General features: G+C 50.8%; 1 protein-coding gene across 1 annotated transcript; it reads left to right on the forward strand.

Moving 5' to 3' along the window:
• Positions 1 to 1,886: 1,886 nt before the first annotated feature.
• TAGLN3 (transgelin 3) lies at positions 1,887 to 15,735 on the forward strand. The gene is made up of 4 exons (XM_032406526.1): positions 1,887 to 2,714; positions 3,863 to 4,037; positions 13,634 to 13,736; positions 15,243 to 15,735. Exons 1-4 carry the CDS (start codon positions 2,535 to 2,537, stop codon positions 15,382 to 15,384), a joined length of 600 nt encoding a protein of 199 aa, XP_032262417.1. The 5' UTR covers positions 1,887 to 2,534; the 3' UTR covers positions 15,385 to 15,735.
• Positions 15,736 to 16,092: the final 357 nt, after the last annotated feature.

Below are 16,092 nucleotides of genomic sequence, written 5' to 3' on the forward strand. Positions count from 1 at the left end.
TTATAAACCTGTTCCCCAATCCCTACCCCCTTCTTCTAGGTATCGTACCTGAGTACCTTGTGCATATTTTTAGCATGACACCTGGTAGTATTTATTGTTTACAAGTTTAACTTTGCTTCTAGACCATGTTGCCATGTCTTGTGCATTTTTGTACTCAAATACATAGGCCCTTTTAAAAAGTTATCGAGAAAATTAATTCTATACTAGTAGACACTCAGTAAATGTAGAGTTGAGCCCACTTCCCCCAGGGATCAAACATTTTTTTCTCTAAAGACTTCCTGTAGATTGCTGGACACTTCTAACCTACTCCTGGGCTGTGGCCCCCACTCTCTGCCACTGTATCCCCTCCAGAACCATGAGCTCAATCATTCACTTAAAGCACCCCAGCTATTTTGTCATAATGGAAAGAAATCTTTGGGTACAAATGATCTGCAAAGCACAGAAAAAGAAAGAAAGAAGAAAAAGAAAGAACAAAAGAAAGAAAAGAAAAAAGGAAAGAAAGGAAAAAAAGGAAAAAAGAAAGAAAAGGAAAGAAGGTAAATGTACATGTACATCTTTTAGAATTGTTTCTAGCTTTATATAACAAACCAACCTCTTCCTTAGAGCAATTCCAGCCACAGAGAAAGTAACATGCCTTCTGTTTGGGCCTCTGTTTCCTTAGTTGCAAGTTGGAATTGACCTTACTGTTGCCACCCAAGATGCAACTCAGTGACTTCCAAAATTCTGCTGACAATTTCCCTCTCTAAACTCTTCCCCAAGCCCAGTTCTGTTGTCTTTAGAGCTTCTTCATCTGATGATTCCATACAGCATCAAGATCTGCATTAGTCTGTCCTTTCTGTGCCTTTTGCTAAACCCAGTGCTCTACTAAAAGTGGGTTCTCTTACAACCCTCTGTGTCTCAGAGTTCTCTCTCTATGCCTTCAGCTACTGACCACTAAGTCTTTTCTCAGGCAAACCACCCACATGTCTACTAAGTGATTACATTTCCACTAGTCCAGGCCTCAGCCAGCAGATTTCTCTCAATACATGTATTACTTAAGGAGTCATTCCCTGCCTAGCTTCCAACCAATTTTTCACAGAGACAAAGATTACCTTTGCACATACCGGAATTGCTTTATCCAATATGCCGGAGTCAACTGAGCAATTCTCAGGGGAAAGAATTCTATTTGATTCCTCTCCAGCTCAGTACTGCCACAATGACGCACTCAAAAAATACTTGCTGAATGAACCAAAAGAACACATTTTGGGGTGTTTTCCTCATGAAAAGTACCCAGGGACTTGCACAACACCAATGAGACCTTACCCCCAAGTGGCTTGCAGGCTAAGAAGGCTGATTGCCCAGCTCTTTGGCAGTTTTAAAAATTTCAGGCCAACCCACGTCTAAGTTGATTTGTCCTGAGGTCTTGTTTGACCATGCTACACTGGTAGCATGTCAGTGGGGCCTGCCAGGTCCTTAACTAAAATAAACAGATGAAATGTTCACAAGCTATCAAAACCTTTCGCTCCATGAGTTTCGGACCGCATTGACACTGAGCTCTGTTTAACTGATAAAACATGCTCCTAGTATCTTTCGATTAAAAATAGCATTAAAAAAGGTGCATTCTTTGGATAAGTCAAACTGAGGCACAACAGTTTCCCACCAGGATGGAAGTTTCTGGATGGAATCTGGCTGGCAGCTGAACAAGTGAATGGTTGCAGCTCTCAGCCCCTCCCTCCCGTCCAGCCAGACAACTGTTACCTCAGGGCAGAGGGAGAGTGGTTTGGCAATCCTGACAGATGGACAGCTGACAGAAGGGACCCTCCCCCAGGCCCCAGGCCCGTGCAGCTGCGTGCTGGCCTGGTAGACAATCAGCCGTGTCCCCCAGAGGAGGGGAAAGAATTGTGCAGCCAGAAAGAAGCTCTCAGCGGGAGGGAGGCGGCGGGCTTGAGTGACATGCGGGAGCGCCGGCTTTTTGGAGGGCTCTTAGCAACGGCCCCGGTTTGACCCGCGTCAGCCAGGAGAAAATCGAATCAGTCAGTGTACCACTCTTCCAGGCGCCATGCAGCATCAGCAACTGAACGTCAAGGCGGCCTGCCTTCCTGCCTGTTAAGGACCTGCTCTCTCCCAGCCCAGGGTCCCCGCCTCTGCAAAGCGCTTCTAGAGAGGGGGAGCCACGACCACCACCCAGCCCTCCGGCTGCCGTAGGTGGTGGTGGTGGGGGGGGGTTCGGCCTCGACTGTGAGTCCGTGCGCATCATCTCATCTCATCCCATCGATAGGCGGGACCGAGAGGGGCGTTCCTGCCCCCCTGGACCAGCAGGGGCTTTATTCTAGAGTCACTGGCGCGTGGCTGCGCTTTTCTTCCGCGTTGGTAGGTGAAACCCCTGTGGCTTCATTGGCTCCTTGATTTAAACCACGCCCGGCTTTCTGCCCGCTTTGCTGTTGCTGCGGGGCCAGGCCGCCCAGCCCCGCACGTCCCAGCCCCGCTCGCAGGGAGCCCGGGACCGCTGCTGCCTTTGTGTGGATGCGGCGCGTGTCCTCTCTTCTCTTCCAGAGATGGCTAACAGGGGCCCGAGCTACGGCTTAAGCCGAGAGGTGCAGGAGAAGATCGAGCAGAAGTATGACGCGGACCTGGAGAACAAGCTGGTGGACTGGATCATCCTGCAGTGCGCCGAGGACATAGAGCACCCGCCCCCCGGCCGAGCCCATTTTCAGAAATGGTTAATGGACGGGACGGTAAGGCCAGGGCGGTCTTGGTTGCTGGGGCGGCGGGCTGGGGAATCCCTCCAGGGCTTTCTCTTCCAACGCCAGGCTGCGGGAGGAGCTGCGGCTGCCAAGCTTTGTGTCTCGCGGGGTGGGCATGGGCATGCCTTTATTTCTCCAGGTTGAAGATCTGGACTCCCCGCATAATTCCCTAGCTGGCTTAGAGGATTCTCCACCCACCCGAGACGTGGCAGCTCCCTCTTAAGTTGTTGCCAAATTAGAAGCCTTTTTGCTTTTTTCCCCGTGGGAATAGAGATAAGGATTTCCCTTCGATTTCTCCAGCCTGTTGGCCCCTCAGCTCTGGGAGGGTTATTCCTTCCCCCGGGGAATGGGTTAGTTACAAAGTACAACAAAGGAAGGAGTCAGGACGACTAAGCACCTGGCCGTCCTTCCCTTCCTCCCCGGAGCCCTGCTGCCTGGGGCTGCTGAATGTCTGTTGAAGGCACGGGTTCTCGAGAAACTGAAGGGAATCCTTATTTGAGAGCTGCTTTTCTGAGCAGAGGCTCTGGTGCGTTTGGGGGTTGGGGACTGCTGATTCGCACCAGCCCATGTTTTCCCCAGGCTGTGATTTACTGTTACATAACAGCTTTCCCCACTTCTGTTGGGTTGCCCAGGACTTGGGTTATGGGCATCTAGGAGGATGGTACCCGGTTCATTTCTTTCATACATCACTGGCACATATGGGATGAATTATTGAAGGCTGATTCTGATCTGCCTTTTGATAGAAGATATAATATTAGATCCTATTATTAGACCTCCCTTCCCTCCCTTGAAAGTCTGCAATCACGGCCTCATCACCACACATTGTTCCCTATTTGTAAACATTCTTCCCGCACCCCCACCCTCCAGAGAAAGGAAGCACGGAGCAAGGAGGGAAGGGGATTCCTAGGCTGCAGGCCCCGCTGCAGTGGGGAGCAGCCCTGGGAGTGAGGCCACCTGGGTCTTTGGGATTTGGCGTGGGAACCTGGCCACCCAGCCTGGAGCCAGCGCCTTCCTAGGGCGCAAGACTTGCCTCTGCCCAAACCTGTAAGCTGCGCCCTGTAGGGCCTGGATTCACTTTGCATCCGTGACGGGTAAATACAAGGGAAACATTGATTTTTGTCTCCCCTTTCTCCCTGCAGGTCCTGTGCAAGCTGATAAACAGTTTATACCCACCAGGACAGGAGCCCATTCCCAAGATCTCTGAGTCAAAGATGGCTTTTAAGCAGATGGAGCAAATCTCCCAGTTCCTAAAAGCTGCAGAGATCTACGGCGTCAGGACCACTGACATTTTTCAGACGGTGGATCTATGGGAAGGTAAACAGCCTTCGGGCCTTTGGGACTGCGCCCTCCGTCCTCTCCACTTTGCCCATCTCTTTGTGAAACCTGCTCGCCATGTTCTTCCCCGGGCCTGCGTGTGCCCCTGCGGGGGGGTGGGAGCTGGGGTGTGGGGCGTTATCCACCGTGACCCAGGGGCACTGTTAGCCTACCCCTTTGTGATATTCTATTGAAAAGGGTCTCCTCCTCTGAGGGAACGCACACCCTGAGGACATGGCAGGGACCTCAGCAAACTAGTGTGGAAAACAGAGGACTCCGCGGAGAGGAAGCTAAAATGGTTACGTGGATGTCTTTTATTCCTGCTACCCCTCCCACAACGTAACTCTTGCCGAACAAATGGTAGCTACTGGAGGAGAAGGGGGGTGGTAAGCCTGCTTCTGAGTCACCAGCAGCAGGGCTTTCAGACAAAGCTGCCGGGCGCCGTTGTGTCATTCAATCTGAGAAATCATGAGCACCCCGACCTTTTACTAAACTATTGTCAGAGGGCTTGGGGACTCTACCTTCCAGATATGTATTCCGCTCAGAAAGTGGGACACGTGATTTTTTCTTTCACATTTGTGACTTCACTTAAGACGTGTTATGAGGCATAAAAATCAAATCCCGTTTCTGGACGTATTTAACAATCCAGTGTTATTGGGGAAAATGATGTGACTGGAGACACTGCCCGAGAATTTGGGACCCATGGGCATAGGGCCTAGTGTGCCCCTCGAGCCCAAATGTGTGTGGCCCTCCGTGCAACTGTTTCACGCGAAGCCGGCCAGGCTCTGGAGATACGGAACAGCTCAAGCGGGCCTCTAGGCCTGCTCTGCTCCCTCATGCTCGCTGGCCCTGGCTGTTGTCAGTGTTCCAACCAATAGGACACCCGGGGAAGTGGCATTTCCTGTTTCCTTCACATTCGAGTTATTGAAGTCCTAAGACCCCGGTCAGGTTACCTGTGTTTTGCCATTACTGAGAAACTCAGATATCCAGTCCTTCGGGTCAGGCCATGGGACTTCGTGGATACTTACCTCCACATCCTCATGGATGTCACAGTTGAGGCTTGGTTTTTGCTCTTTAGATCAAAACTGGGATGATTTTCCCAGCTAATAAAGATAGCCACTGCTTATGGATAGTTTTCCATCTAGGAGGCATGGTGCAAGGACTTTACTGTGTAATGCCAATCAGTTCTCCTACAATTCTATGAGGTGTTATTAATTTTCCCATTTCATAGAAGATGATGCTGAGGCTTGCCCATAATTACTTGTTACATCGTATGGCCAGTAACTAGCAGCAGAGCCGGGGCTCAAACCTGAACTCTGATGCCGGAGAATAGGGCCTCAACTAGCGTGCCATGCCACGCTCTGATCAGGAGGCTGTCTCCTTCACCTACACCAGGAGCGGGCTGTTGAGTCCTAACGGTGACTGAGGAGGATGAAGATGAGGAGGAGGAGTCAGGGCTGTGTAGGACAGAAGGATGGAGCCCCTGCACTAGGGGGTTCTTGTGACTAGAAGGGTGAGCCCCTCCCTAAGTACAGAAAGTAGGAAGAGGATGAAAGTGGGAGATGGGGACCCCGAGTGTGCTTTCCTGTCTTTACGTGACTGAGGCTATTCTATTTGCCTTTCCACATTTATCAAAGACCACACAGGGAAACTTTATATCCCAGAGGTGCTGGCAGTGAAGAGGAGGGGTGGAGGGAGCAATGGTCCCTGATTGACAGAGCAGGGGGAGGTCTACACCACCTGCCCCAGCCCTGTATGTTCATACTTCTTAAGGGAAAGGGGGGTCAAGAAGCAGGAGTGAGACTGACTATGGTAGCCCGAGGTAGGGTAGTGGACAGGCGGGCTCCAGGCCGCGTTAATGCTCCTAGAAAACAGGAAACGAGGCAGACACCGAGGAGTCTCATCCCCGGGGTGGGGGGGATGTATGAAGCTTGAAAGGAAAAGAAGGGGACTCACTCCAAGGGTTTGTGACTGACCTGGTTTAGGTGGCCATGGCTGGCAATAGCAAAGCGGATGCTTGGGGGTGTCCAAATGGCCTCTGGTGGACCCTCCATGGGAGACTGAGCACTGAGGTTCAGGAAGAGTCTTTCTAAGCATTAGAGGGGATGCTCAGGATCACCGACTGAGGCTCAGGCCGGAGCTGGTTACCATACAGCGGGGCAAGCGGTGGGAAAGCGGGTGGCTTCGGGCAGAGGAGGGAGGGGCCGAGCGGGCCTGGAGCAAGGCCAGGGTGAGACCCGAGGGAGGAGGCTGGGTCCTTTCTGCCAGAGGCTGTTGTCGCTCCTGTTTGGGGAGGAGCAAGCTGGAATCAAAGGGACGCCACCAGGCAGGGTTGGCATGTGTCTGCGTGCCTATGAGGGTGTACGTGTTTACCTATACAGCTATTGAATTAGCCATTTGCTTAGCTTCCTGCCACACTGTCCCCACTGTGCCGACTGGTTTTCAGTTTATTGCCATTCACTCCCGATTCCACGCACTGTGGGTGTGGAGGCTGTGGCTGCCACTGGTCCAGTCCTCCTTGTCTGGGGACTTCTCTTCTTCCTCTGCAGGCATTTTATGCTCAACAGGTCTCTGCCCCCTGCCCCCCATCTTCCCTTCTTGGCACCTTCCCAGTAGCGGTCTGTTGCCCACGGCTGCCCAGTGACTCCATGTGGCTCTGATGTTGTGGATGAATAAAGCTGCAGGAGCCTCGGCTTGCCAAGTGCCTTCTCACTTAGGGTTCCATTTTTTTAGAGAGGCAGAGGCCCTGGATAGACCCATTGTCCTGAAGCCCCTTTTTAGATGCACAGTGCAATGTTTGCAATGGACTTGGGAGCTACCAGAATAAACGGTTCAGGGCTTTGAAAAGGAACCCAGAGCTAAATGGCCCAGAAAACAACCCAACCACAGGGATATTAGAGACAAAGCTACTGAAGTTCCCCTGGGAGGAAGCTGGGGCCGAGCAGTCCCTCTCAGGGCTGGGGAAGAAGCGAGGGCCGAGGGCCGCTTAGAGGACTGGAGAAGTCCTTCTCTTGGATGATGGAAGGTCAATGCCTGGCAGGTTCTGGCTTTGCCATGGGCGCCCGGAAGGGGTAGGAGTGGGGCTGTCTCAGCTGTCCGTGACTCAGGAGAGCATACCGGAGGTTCGACATCGGCGTCTTTCCTGTGGAGAGAAAGTGGGAGGGAGAATAGGGAGGAGCAGGAAAAGGAGGTGTGTGTGTTTGTGTGTGTGAGAGAGACAGAGACAGAATGAGAGAGAACACGTGAGAGCTAGGGAATGTGCGGGTCAGAAAGATGCAAAGAAAACTTACCCTGGAAGCTAGTAGAATGCAGATTTCTGAGTCAGAAATTAGACTGCCTAGTTCACACCTCGACTCCACCACCTATCAGTTAACTTTTCTAAGCTTCGGTTTTCTCAACCGGAAGAACGGGTATTAGTGTCTATTTAATGGGCTTGATGTGGGGATGGAATGGGAGGATGCCTCAGAAGTGCTTAGCATAGTGGCTGGCAATCATAGAGCGTAATGTATGGTGGCAGTGTGAAAATTACTGCTGTCATTCGCCTGTCCTGTTGTAGGACAAATGGACAATGAGGGCGGGAGGAGCAGGCTGGAAAGGCACATATTCTGTCTTGGAACAGATGGACTTCATGAATGGTTTCACACAGAAGCCGCTAGGGTTGCCTGGATGACATTTGCCCCCTGTCATGGGTGGTGTCTTCCCTGCATCGGCCATTCTCCAGCACGAAGGGACCGGCTTTGCACGCCCCCTTTTTGACTTTTTTCTATCTCGTGGTCATTACCCTCTTGACGTCTTTCCCTGCAATATGTCGCTTTGCCAATTACAGACCCAGGAGATCTTGGTTCAGTGGAAGGAGCATGAGTTTGGAGTCAGGTAGATGGGTTAAAACTATTTAGCTACATCCCAGCTTCGTGAACTTGTTCAAGGGCTTGGCTTCTGAGAGCCTCGGTTTCCTTCTCTATAAATAGGTCTAGTGCCTTCCTCAGAGGGTTCTTGTAAGGACTAAACGTGTACAATGCCTAGCACAACGCCTGGCTAGCAGACACCTAATAAATGTTGGCTTCTTTCCCCTACTACAAGCCTGCCAGCAACTAACCTTTTGTTTCCTTGGCATCACCACATGGTGAGCAAGCGTTAGGCAGGTAGAATTCTAGAATGCCAGAGCGGGCAAGACTCAAAGATCAGTCCCGTCTGATGACTTCTCTCAGTAGTCCTACTGACAGGGATCCTGGACACGTGGTTTCACCCTGCCTCCCTGTTCCCCTTCCGTGATGGCTGGGAGTTAGGGAGGAGTGTGGTTCCCACCGGGGGTGGAGTACCTGGAAGGTCCAAATATAGTCTCCGGGGAGGCACCGCTGTGTGTGTCACTCCTTAACAGCAAGAGCAAAGAAACATTTTGCCCAACTTGAGAGACAATTTGGGATCTTGTGAGGTACCTGGAGTGACGTGAGTCACCACACGTGCCTGCTGCGTGCAGCCTCCTTTCCTGTCAGAGCAACCTCAAGCGCTGCCTGCTCGTGATCGTGGTGGGCAGGTTTTTCACTCAGCAGCGGTTCCCAGCCTCCAGTGTACAGCAGAATCAGCCAGCAGGCTTAGGAAAACACAGCCCCAGAGCTTCTGAGGTATTAAATCTGGGGTAGGACCCGGGAATGTGCATTTCTTACCAAATCATAGGTAACACTGCTTTGGCTGGTCTGGGAACCCCACTTTGAGAACCACTGCCCGACAGAGTGTCTCCAGGAAGGCAAGCAACAAAAATTCATAAAACTCACAGAACAAGCCCAATCTATTCTCTGACATTTCTCCTTTGACCGTAGCAATAGTTCCTCTACCTTGAGGAGAGAATTGGGGTCATGCCTAAGTTATTACTCAGGGAAAAAAGAAATGGTTCCAGAAAGATGAAAAAGGTCAGTATTCCAGAAGTAACAAAGATGAGTCAAGACTAATAAGAAAAAAAGGACTAAAGAAAAGACTTAAAAAAAAAAAAAGGAAGTAGTTCTGAAGCAAAGAGTTTGGGCTATAAACTGTAAAAAACTTTTAGTATTAAAAGTAGAGTGTCCAGTCTGACTTTACCCGCCCAAATGACCTTTCTCTGGTCTTTTTTATTTCCCTTTTACCCTTCCGATTATTTTTTCTTCCCAAAGACATGCATAAGATATCATGAAAGCAACAACAACAACAAAAATTCAAGAGAACAAAATCCCTGTTGAAGTATCCTTATGGTAGCAGCACTCAAACTTTATGGGTATTAAGGATCCCTGGTGGTAGGACGCCTGGGTGGCTCAGTTAAGCATCCGACTCTTGATCTCAGCCCACGTCTTGGTCTCGGCTCAGGGCTTGATCTCAGCGGCCTGAGTTCAAGCCCTACATGGGGCTCCACGCTGGGCATGGAGCCTATCTACTTAAAAAAAAAAAAAAAAAAAAGTCCCGGTTGTTGGGGCGGGGACCTGACAATACAGAACCCTTGGCCCCACCCCCAGAGGTCATCATTTCATAGTTTGGTGCTTGGGGAAACACTGCCCTGTGATAATGCAGCAAAGAGGGCACACCCAGATGTCAAGACTCTCTGAGAAAAGGTCTGCCAGGTGAGACAAGGGAAGCTACCGTACTACACCACTGTCTTGTTTCCCACAATTGCAAGTCTAATATCATCCCCTCCCATAAGAGTCCAGGTCGCCTTATCAAAATGCTGAGCTGTTCATGGACATTTGGCACCTCCTATTCCCTGTGTCACTTCCCATTTTAACGGCCAGTGGTCTCATTTTTAGGTCACCACCAAGGACTCAGCATCTAGAAAATTCCCAGCACTTTCCTCTAGTTGGTACTTCTTTCAGGACCGTTTTTCTTCTTCTTTTTTTTTTTTTTTCTTGGAAGAAAAGCCTTCAGCAGTGGTTTTTGAGCTGTCTTGCCAAAATATCTAGGGGTAGCTTTCAGGGAGCAAAGAGATTCCATGCTGCCAGGATTCTGAGCTGGCTCCCGACTTGGATCAGAGCCCTTCTAATTATTGACTTTACCATTTGATTTTGGGGAAGATAGCTCTGATGGGAGGAGTTATTGCTTAAGGAATATTACGTAGTAATTTACCATGTGCCAGACATTGCGATGTTTTTAAAAAGTGAAAAACCAAAGTGCTGGAGCAGTGGTGCCTATCCATCTGGCTATAGCAGAATCATCCCAAGAGATTGTTCCAGAATCTGAGTTTTTAAGATTCTCAGATATTTCTGATGATCAGTCTAGTTTGAGGGTCATCATGTTTCTCAGACTTGCCTGATGGTGTAAATTACCTGGGGAGCTTATTAAAAATATGAACTTCCAGGCCTCCCCCCAGGCCTGCTGAATCCGTCTCTCAGGGGAATGATGTCAAAATTCATATATATTTTTTTAAGATTTTTTTATTTATTTGTCAGAGACAGAGAGATTGAGCTCACAAGCTGGGGAGTAGCAAGCAGAGGGAGAAGCAGGCAAAGGGAGAAGCAGGCTGAGCTTCTCCCACTGAGCAGGGAGCCCGATGCGGGCCTCGATCCCAGGACCCTGGGATCATGACCTGAGCTGAAGGCAGACGATTAACCGACCGAGCCACCAGCCATCCCACAATTCATATTTTTGAAGAGATCTCCCCTACAGCATCCCATAAATAGTCCAAGAGGCTTGGGAAACCTTGTTCTGAAGTGTCATGCTCTAGGCAGGTGGTGCCAAGATTCAGATGCTCCGTAACCTCACTGCTCCTCTAGACATTGAGTATGTGACCCCCCGTTACAGAAGTCAGCCTCTGCAAACGGCCCCCTCCCTCCAGCAGCATGTGATCTGGAATTCTGAACTGGTAAGAGCCAGGAGGCTAGAAAAAGGCCCTCATGCCATTCCATCAATCCGGCAGTCTGTTAGGGACGTCTGTTAGAAGGCTAACTAGACGTGATAGGAAAGCAAGCTAGACAAGTTAGAGAGGCAGATTTCTGCTCATAGTGTGACTCAGAATCTTGGCAATGATGAACTTGATTGGCATGCTGATGGGGGACTCTAGGCCCCAACTCTTCCTCCTGCTTTAACCTTATTTGGGTGCAGGCCTGGAGAAATTATTCCAGACAAAAACTCTCAAAGACTTTACGGCCCTTGGGGTCCAAGGACCATGACCCAGTTTTGTCCCCCCCAGTGCGTTCCCTCTAGCCTGGCACTGAAGCAGCTACTGCCACCCCTTCGGATCATCTCTGATCACCAAGGAACGTGGCACCCCAGCCGGCCTGCCCTGGGAGATGGTGGCCTGGTGGACTGTTTGTGGGCTTTGCATCTGGACACCTGAGCTAGAGCCAGGCTCTGGTTTACTTGCTGAGGGACTCTGGGCCCGCTCATTAACCTCCCTGAATTAGTGTTCCCATCCCTCCACTGCAGGCAATAATATCAGTTCCACTGGGTTGATGTCATGTATAATAAAGTGTCTAGCCTCTAATTTATATCAAATCTCTTGCCTTGGGACCTTTCTTAAGAAAACTTCTCCAATGTGTTCCAGTCAAAAACACCCCCTTCCCTAGCTTCTTCTGCCCCTGATTGTGTTGTGGCTCCCTTTCCCACTCTCCCGGATGAGGGTGGGCGGGTTCCTGGCTCTCTTGCCCCCAGCATTGTCCCCTCCTCCTGCCTGGGTCCATGCGGTATGCGCAGCAGCCAGCGCCGCGTGACGGAGGCCGGGGCTGTGCTCTAACACAGCCCGCCGCTGCGCCCATGGCTGCGCCTTGTACCTGTGGCCGACTTCCTGGGCACCCCCAGCCCCTGCGCTTACCAGACCCGCTCCTGCCAACCAGCAGAAACAGACTTCCCGAGTGCTCCTTGTACAGAGCAGAGCTGAGTGGCGTATTCGAACCTTCCTAAACCTCCCTGCGCTTCCTCATTGTTCTAGGCTCTCTTTAATGGCTCACTACTTAAGAGCAGACCCTCTCCCTTTCTCTTTCCAGAGTGAGCCTTCAGAATATCATCACTACAGCTCTATTCCACCCCCCCCCCCAAAAAAGGAGCGCATTACACGGTGACAATTACAGAAAAGCTTTTTATCTATGGAGAGAAGTCATTCTCACAACCACCTCTGGGCTTGCTCTTGCGTCTCACTATTCCTGAGCCCTCCGCCATCTGCTGCCCACACACTCTGACCTGCCCCCCCCCCAGCTGCTCCTTGCACCCGGGGACTCTCCTCTGACGTCCCTGCCTCCCGCAGCTGCCTGCCAACCGCACCTGGCCTCAGGACCCCGGAAATCGCCCTGTGGTTCATGGGGTGGAGAAGAAAAGTGAGGGAAGGAGGATCTGCTGTCTCGCTCTCTCCTCATTGAATAGATGAACTGGACTTCCTCTGTGGGCCTTAATGGTTTAGTTCATCAGCGTTCTACGCCGGGCTTGCTTTCCATCTGCCTTTCTCCTGTAATTCTGTATTCCCCAGTGACCGAGCTGCAACAGCCCGGCCGGAAAGACCACAGATGGCTCACTCTGTGCAAAGAGGGCCTTTTTTTTTTTTTTTAAGATTGATTTATTTATTTGAGAGCGAGAGCACGCATGAATGGAGGGAGGAGCGGAGGGAGAGAATCTCAAGCACTGACTGAGCCCCCCCAGGCGCCCCCAAAGAGGGCTTTTTAGTATTGGCCGTTAGCTTTCATGGTTTCTAACCCTGTGCCTTGAGCTTTGCTCTTCCCACTTGTGCCCTGCATGGATCTGGTTCTAAGTCAGGGAGAACGGCACAGGGGCGTCTTTCCCAGTCCAGGGCCTGGCAGTCAGACGCAAGGGAGGAGAGGAGAAGAGATGGGAGGAACAGGCTGACTGGTAGGGTCCAATGGCCTTCTCTGAGGGTTCAGGGTCACTGGGCCCCTCAGGTAACAGTGCTCCCCCTCCCACTGTGGAAGGGGCACACCACACACACACACGGACACACACACCCCACAAACCAGCTATTTTTTATCTCCATTTAGCTCCTTCCAAGCTACACAAAATAAAGGGCCTCTCATTTGTGTCGCATTGAGCGCTTTCTGTGTTGATTTGCTTTCCTTCATGTGCACGTCTCCAGCCCAGAGAGCCAAGTGAGTACTCAGTTGGATGCACAATGGGTGATTTTAGGCCCTTTTAACCCAGAGGAAGTAAAAGAGAGGAGCCAGCTGCGGTTTGGTGCATTTAAGCCATCCAAAACAACTTCTTTCTAGTTTCCTTCCCCCCGCCCCCCCAGTCCTGAGGAAAATCCTCATCTGCAGACCAGCTCACAGGCCTAGCCACAGGATTTCCCCTTGCCACAGCTCTAGAACCCACTGAGGCAAGGGCCCCCGCCCAGGGCAGGGACCTACCTGTATCTGAGCGGATAGGTATTTAGAATGTTTTCTTCATACAGCAACTATGAAAGGATGAGAAACTGGGCAAGTCATATAAAGAGTAGGCAGGTGATTTTTTTTGTTCCTTTCTAAGAAGTTTTGCTACGGTTCTCTTCAGGGCTTTGAGAAGTATTTGCCATCCCTCCCCCTTGGGTGGGATCGCCGACAGCCTCCTATCAGAACTTCCTTCCCAGAGGGCCAGCCCCATCCTTCCAGATTCCTCGGCCCTGACACAGGCTTGGCTTTCATTTCTCTGTTGGTTTGCAGGGAAGGACATGGCGGCCGTGCAGAGGACCCTGATGGCTCTCGGCAGTGTTGCGGTCACCAAGGATGACGGCTGTTACAGGGGAGAGCCATCCTGGTTTCACAGGTAAGTAACCCTTCCCGCCTCCCCATCCCCCTCCCCACCGCCCCCAGCAGAGGAGGATTTTACCAGAGAGAGCGTCTGAAACCCCAGAGGCCATTTCCACACAAAGCCCTTAGAAGCAAGCGCTGGAGGGAGTGGGAGGGCACTCCTGGCCCACAGCTGATTGCTGAGAGCAAAGAAAGAGCCATGCTGCCATGAGGCCAGCAGCCCACCCACCCACAGCGGACTCGGTTGAGTGTTTCCTGCTAGATACCTGGACCCTCCAGCTCTGGCCATGCTCCTTCTCTAGGGGCTGAGCGGGACTGGCTGGCTTTCCTCAGGAAGGTGGCTTGAGGTCTGAACTTGGTTTTATTCTGATCTAAGAAGCCCTAAGTCAACTCATTTATCTATTCTTGCACTCACTGAAGAGAAAATATGTCCTGGTTCATGCCTGTTGTCCCAGTGAATTTATTGGTAACAGTCACTTTCACTTCCAAAAGTGGCCTGGTCTGGATAATGTCTTACGTGGTCATGTCAGTAAAGGATTTATTTTGTTGTTGTTGTTGTTGTTGCTACTGTTTTCATGGGTGGGGGGAAGCAAGGGATCGTAAACTCCATCTAAGAGCTCTGTGGGCAATGAAGACAAAAGAGCACTTTGTAGCAGATAATTGACCCTTCGTTTCCCTAATCCCTCTTTCTTCTTCTAGACTGTTATAAAAAGGTACCAGTTTAAATGAACCTGGTCCGAAAACCTCCTAGATATTGGCCGGTTGAAACTCTGGTTTTAGTCCCAGCTGTGTGAGTGACATACCATGGTTTATATGCCCCGCAAAAGCAAGATTACTTACTATCTGGCTCTTTGTACTGCAGCTTGCTGACCTCTGGCGAGGAAGAACATGTTTCCTCCTTGACGCCTAGGTCCTGGAGCTCTAAAACGGGCACATTAATACTTGGCCCTGCACAGGGCAAGGTGGATTGGGATTAATGACCTGCTTTGTAAGAAGAGCTGTTTGTAATTTTCACAAGGGCTTGAGGTAACTGTGAGAGAGTGGGTGATAAGAAAGTTGTCTGAGAGTGAAGTCCTCAGAGAGGACACACTGATTCATGGAAATTCTGAAAAATCATCTGGGTTCTAAGGAGTAGAGAGCTCATGTATCATGGAGCAGCCTACTTGGAGGAGGGCTGTAGCTCATAATAGGACCATAGCCCAGGGGAGGAACATAGCCCAGGGTAGGACCATAGATCAGGGTAGGGCCATAGCTTATGATAGGATCATAGCTCACGGTAGGGCTCATAGATCACGGTAGGGCAATGGCTCAGGGTCAGGTCATAGCTCAGAGTAGGGCCATAGCTCAGGGTATGATCATAGTTCCTATCAGTACTGTAGCTCAGTACAGGGCCTACTATTCTATTTGGTGACCTTGTGTTCTATCTGGTAGCCCTCCCGGGAGAGCCATTCTAACTGCGTATCTTGGGAAGGGTTTGAAAACTGTCAGAATGACTTTATTCCCCCTCACCTCCTCTGCCCAGGAAAGCTCAGCAGAATCGGAGAGGATTTTCAGAGGAGCAGCTTCGCCAGGGACAGAACGTCATCGGCCTGCAGATGGGCAGCAACAAGGGGGCCTCCCAGGCGGGCATGACGGGGTACGGGATGCCCAGGCAGATCATGTGACATGCCGCCTCCCACCTCCCAGGAGAGAGGACGAATGTTCCACACCACGGTCTCTGTGATAAAGAAATAGTTAGTCACCTTCTGACCTTCTCCTCTTTCTCAAAGCCTCCCGTTTGTGGTTTTTGCAAAAGTGCTGCATTTCCGCTGCGAACCCGCGTTGCCCACTGCTGCCACCTTGCGTTCGTTTAGAACTATGCAAAGACTCCGCCTCCTCTTCCTGAGCTCCTCCTTGGCCCCAAAGTCACGGCCTTTTGTCGGATTATTTATTTATTTATTTGCCAAAAATGCCCCCTCCTCAACGTATTAGAACACACCTAATAAACAAATTAGTCTTGTGGCTTCAAACGTAAACTTCGTTCTTCGTGGCAGGGTCTTGGCTTGCAGGGCTGGCTTTCCATTCGCTCACCGGGCCAGCAGGATGGAATCGAGCCGAAGCTGTTAGGTGGAGAGATATAGGTGAGCTTCGAGGAAGCCCTAAGAAGGTTGTGTTGTTTATCTCGGCAATGGCAGTAGAAGTGTAGGAATAGTTTTGCCCACTCGGACAGCCTATAGCCATGAATTCAAGAACAAGCTCTTTGATCCCGTGGGTCAAAGTTCCTACCTTGCGCTTATGATGCTAGACTGGGGGTGGGGGGAGATGCGGGAATGAGCAAACCAAAACCCCAGTTCTTAAGGGACTCTCATATGGATGCCCAGGAAGTATTTGCT

This window comes from Phoca vitulina, unplaced genomic scaffold (assembly GCF_004348235.1).
Source record: "Phoca vitulina isolate PV1807 unplaced genomic scaffold, GSC_HSeal_1.0 scaffold8, whole genome shotgun sequence".
NCBI classification, from domain to species: domain Eukaryota; kingdom Metazoa; phylum Chordata; class Mammalia; order Carnivora; family Phocidae; genus Phoca; species Phoca vitulina.

What these genes read in the sequence shown, in the direction of transcription:
- TAGLN3 (XM_032406526.1), top strand. Translation starts at nt 2,535, where the DNA reads ATGGCTAACAGGGGCCCGAGCTACGGCTTAAGCCGAGAGGTGCAGGAG. An exon ending in AATGGTTAATGGACGGGACG is followed by an intron (nt 2,715 to 3,862) that starts GTAAGGCCAGGG and finishes TTCTCCCTGCAG; the next exon opens with GTCCTGTGCAAGCTGATAAA. An exon ending in GACGGTGGATCTATGGGAAG is followed by an intron (nt 4,038 to 13,633) that starts GTAAACAGCCTT and finishes GTTGGTTTGCAG; the next exon opens with GGAAGGACATGGCGGCCGTG.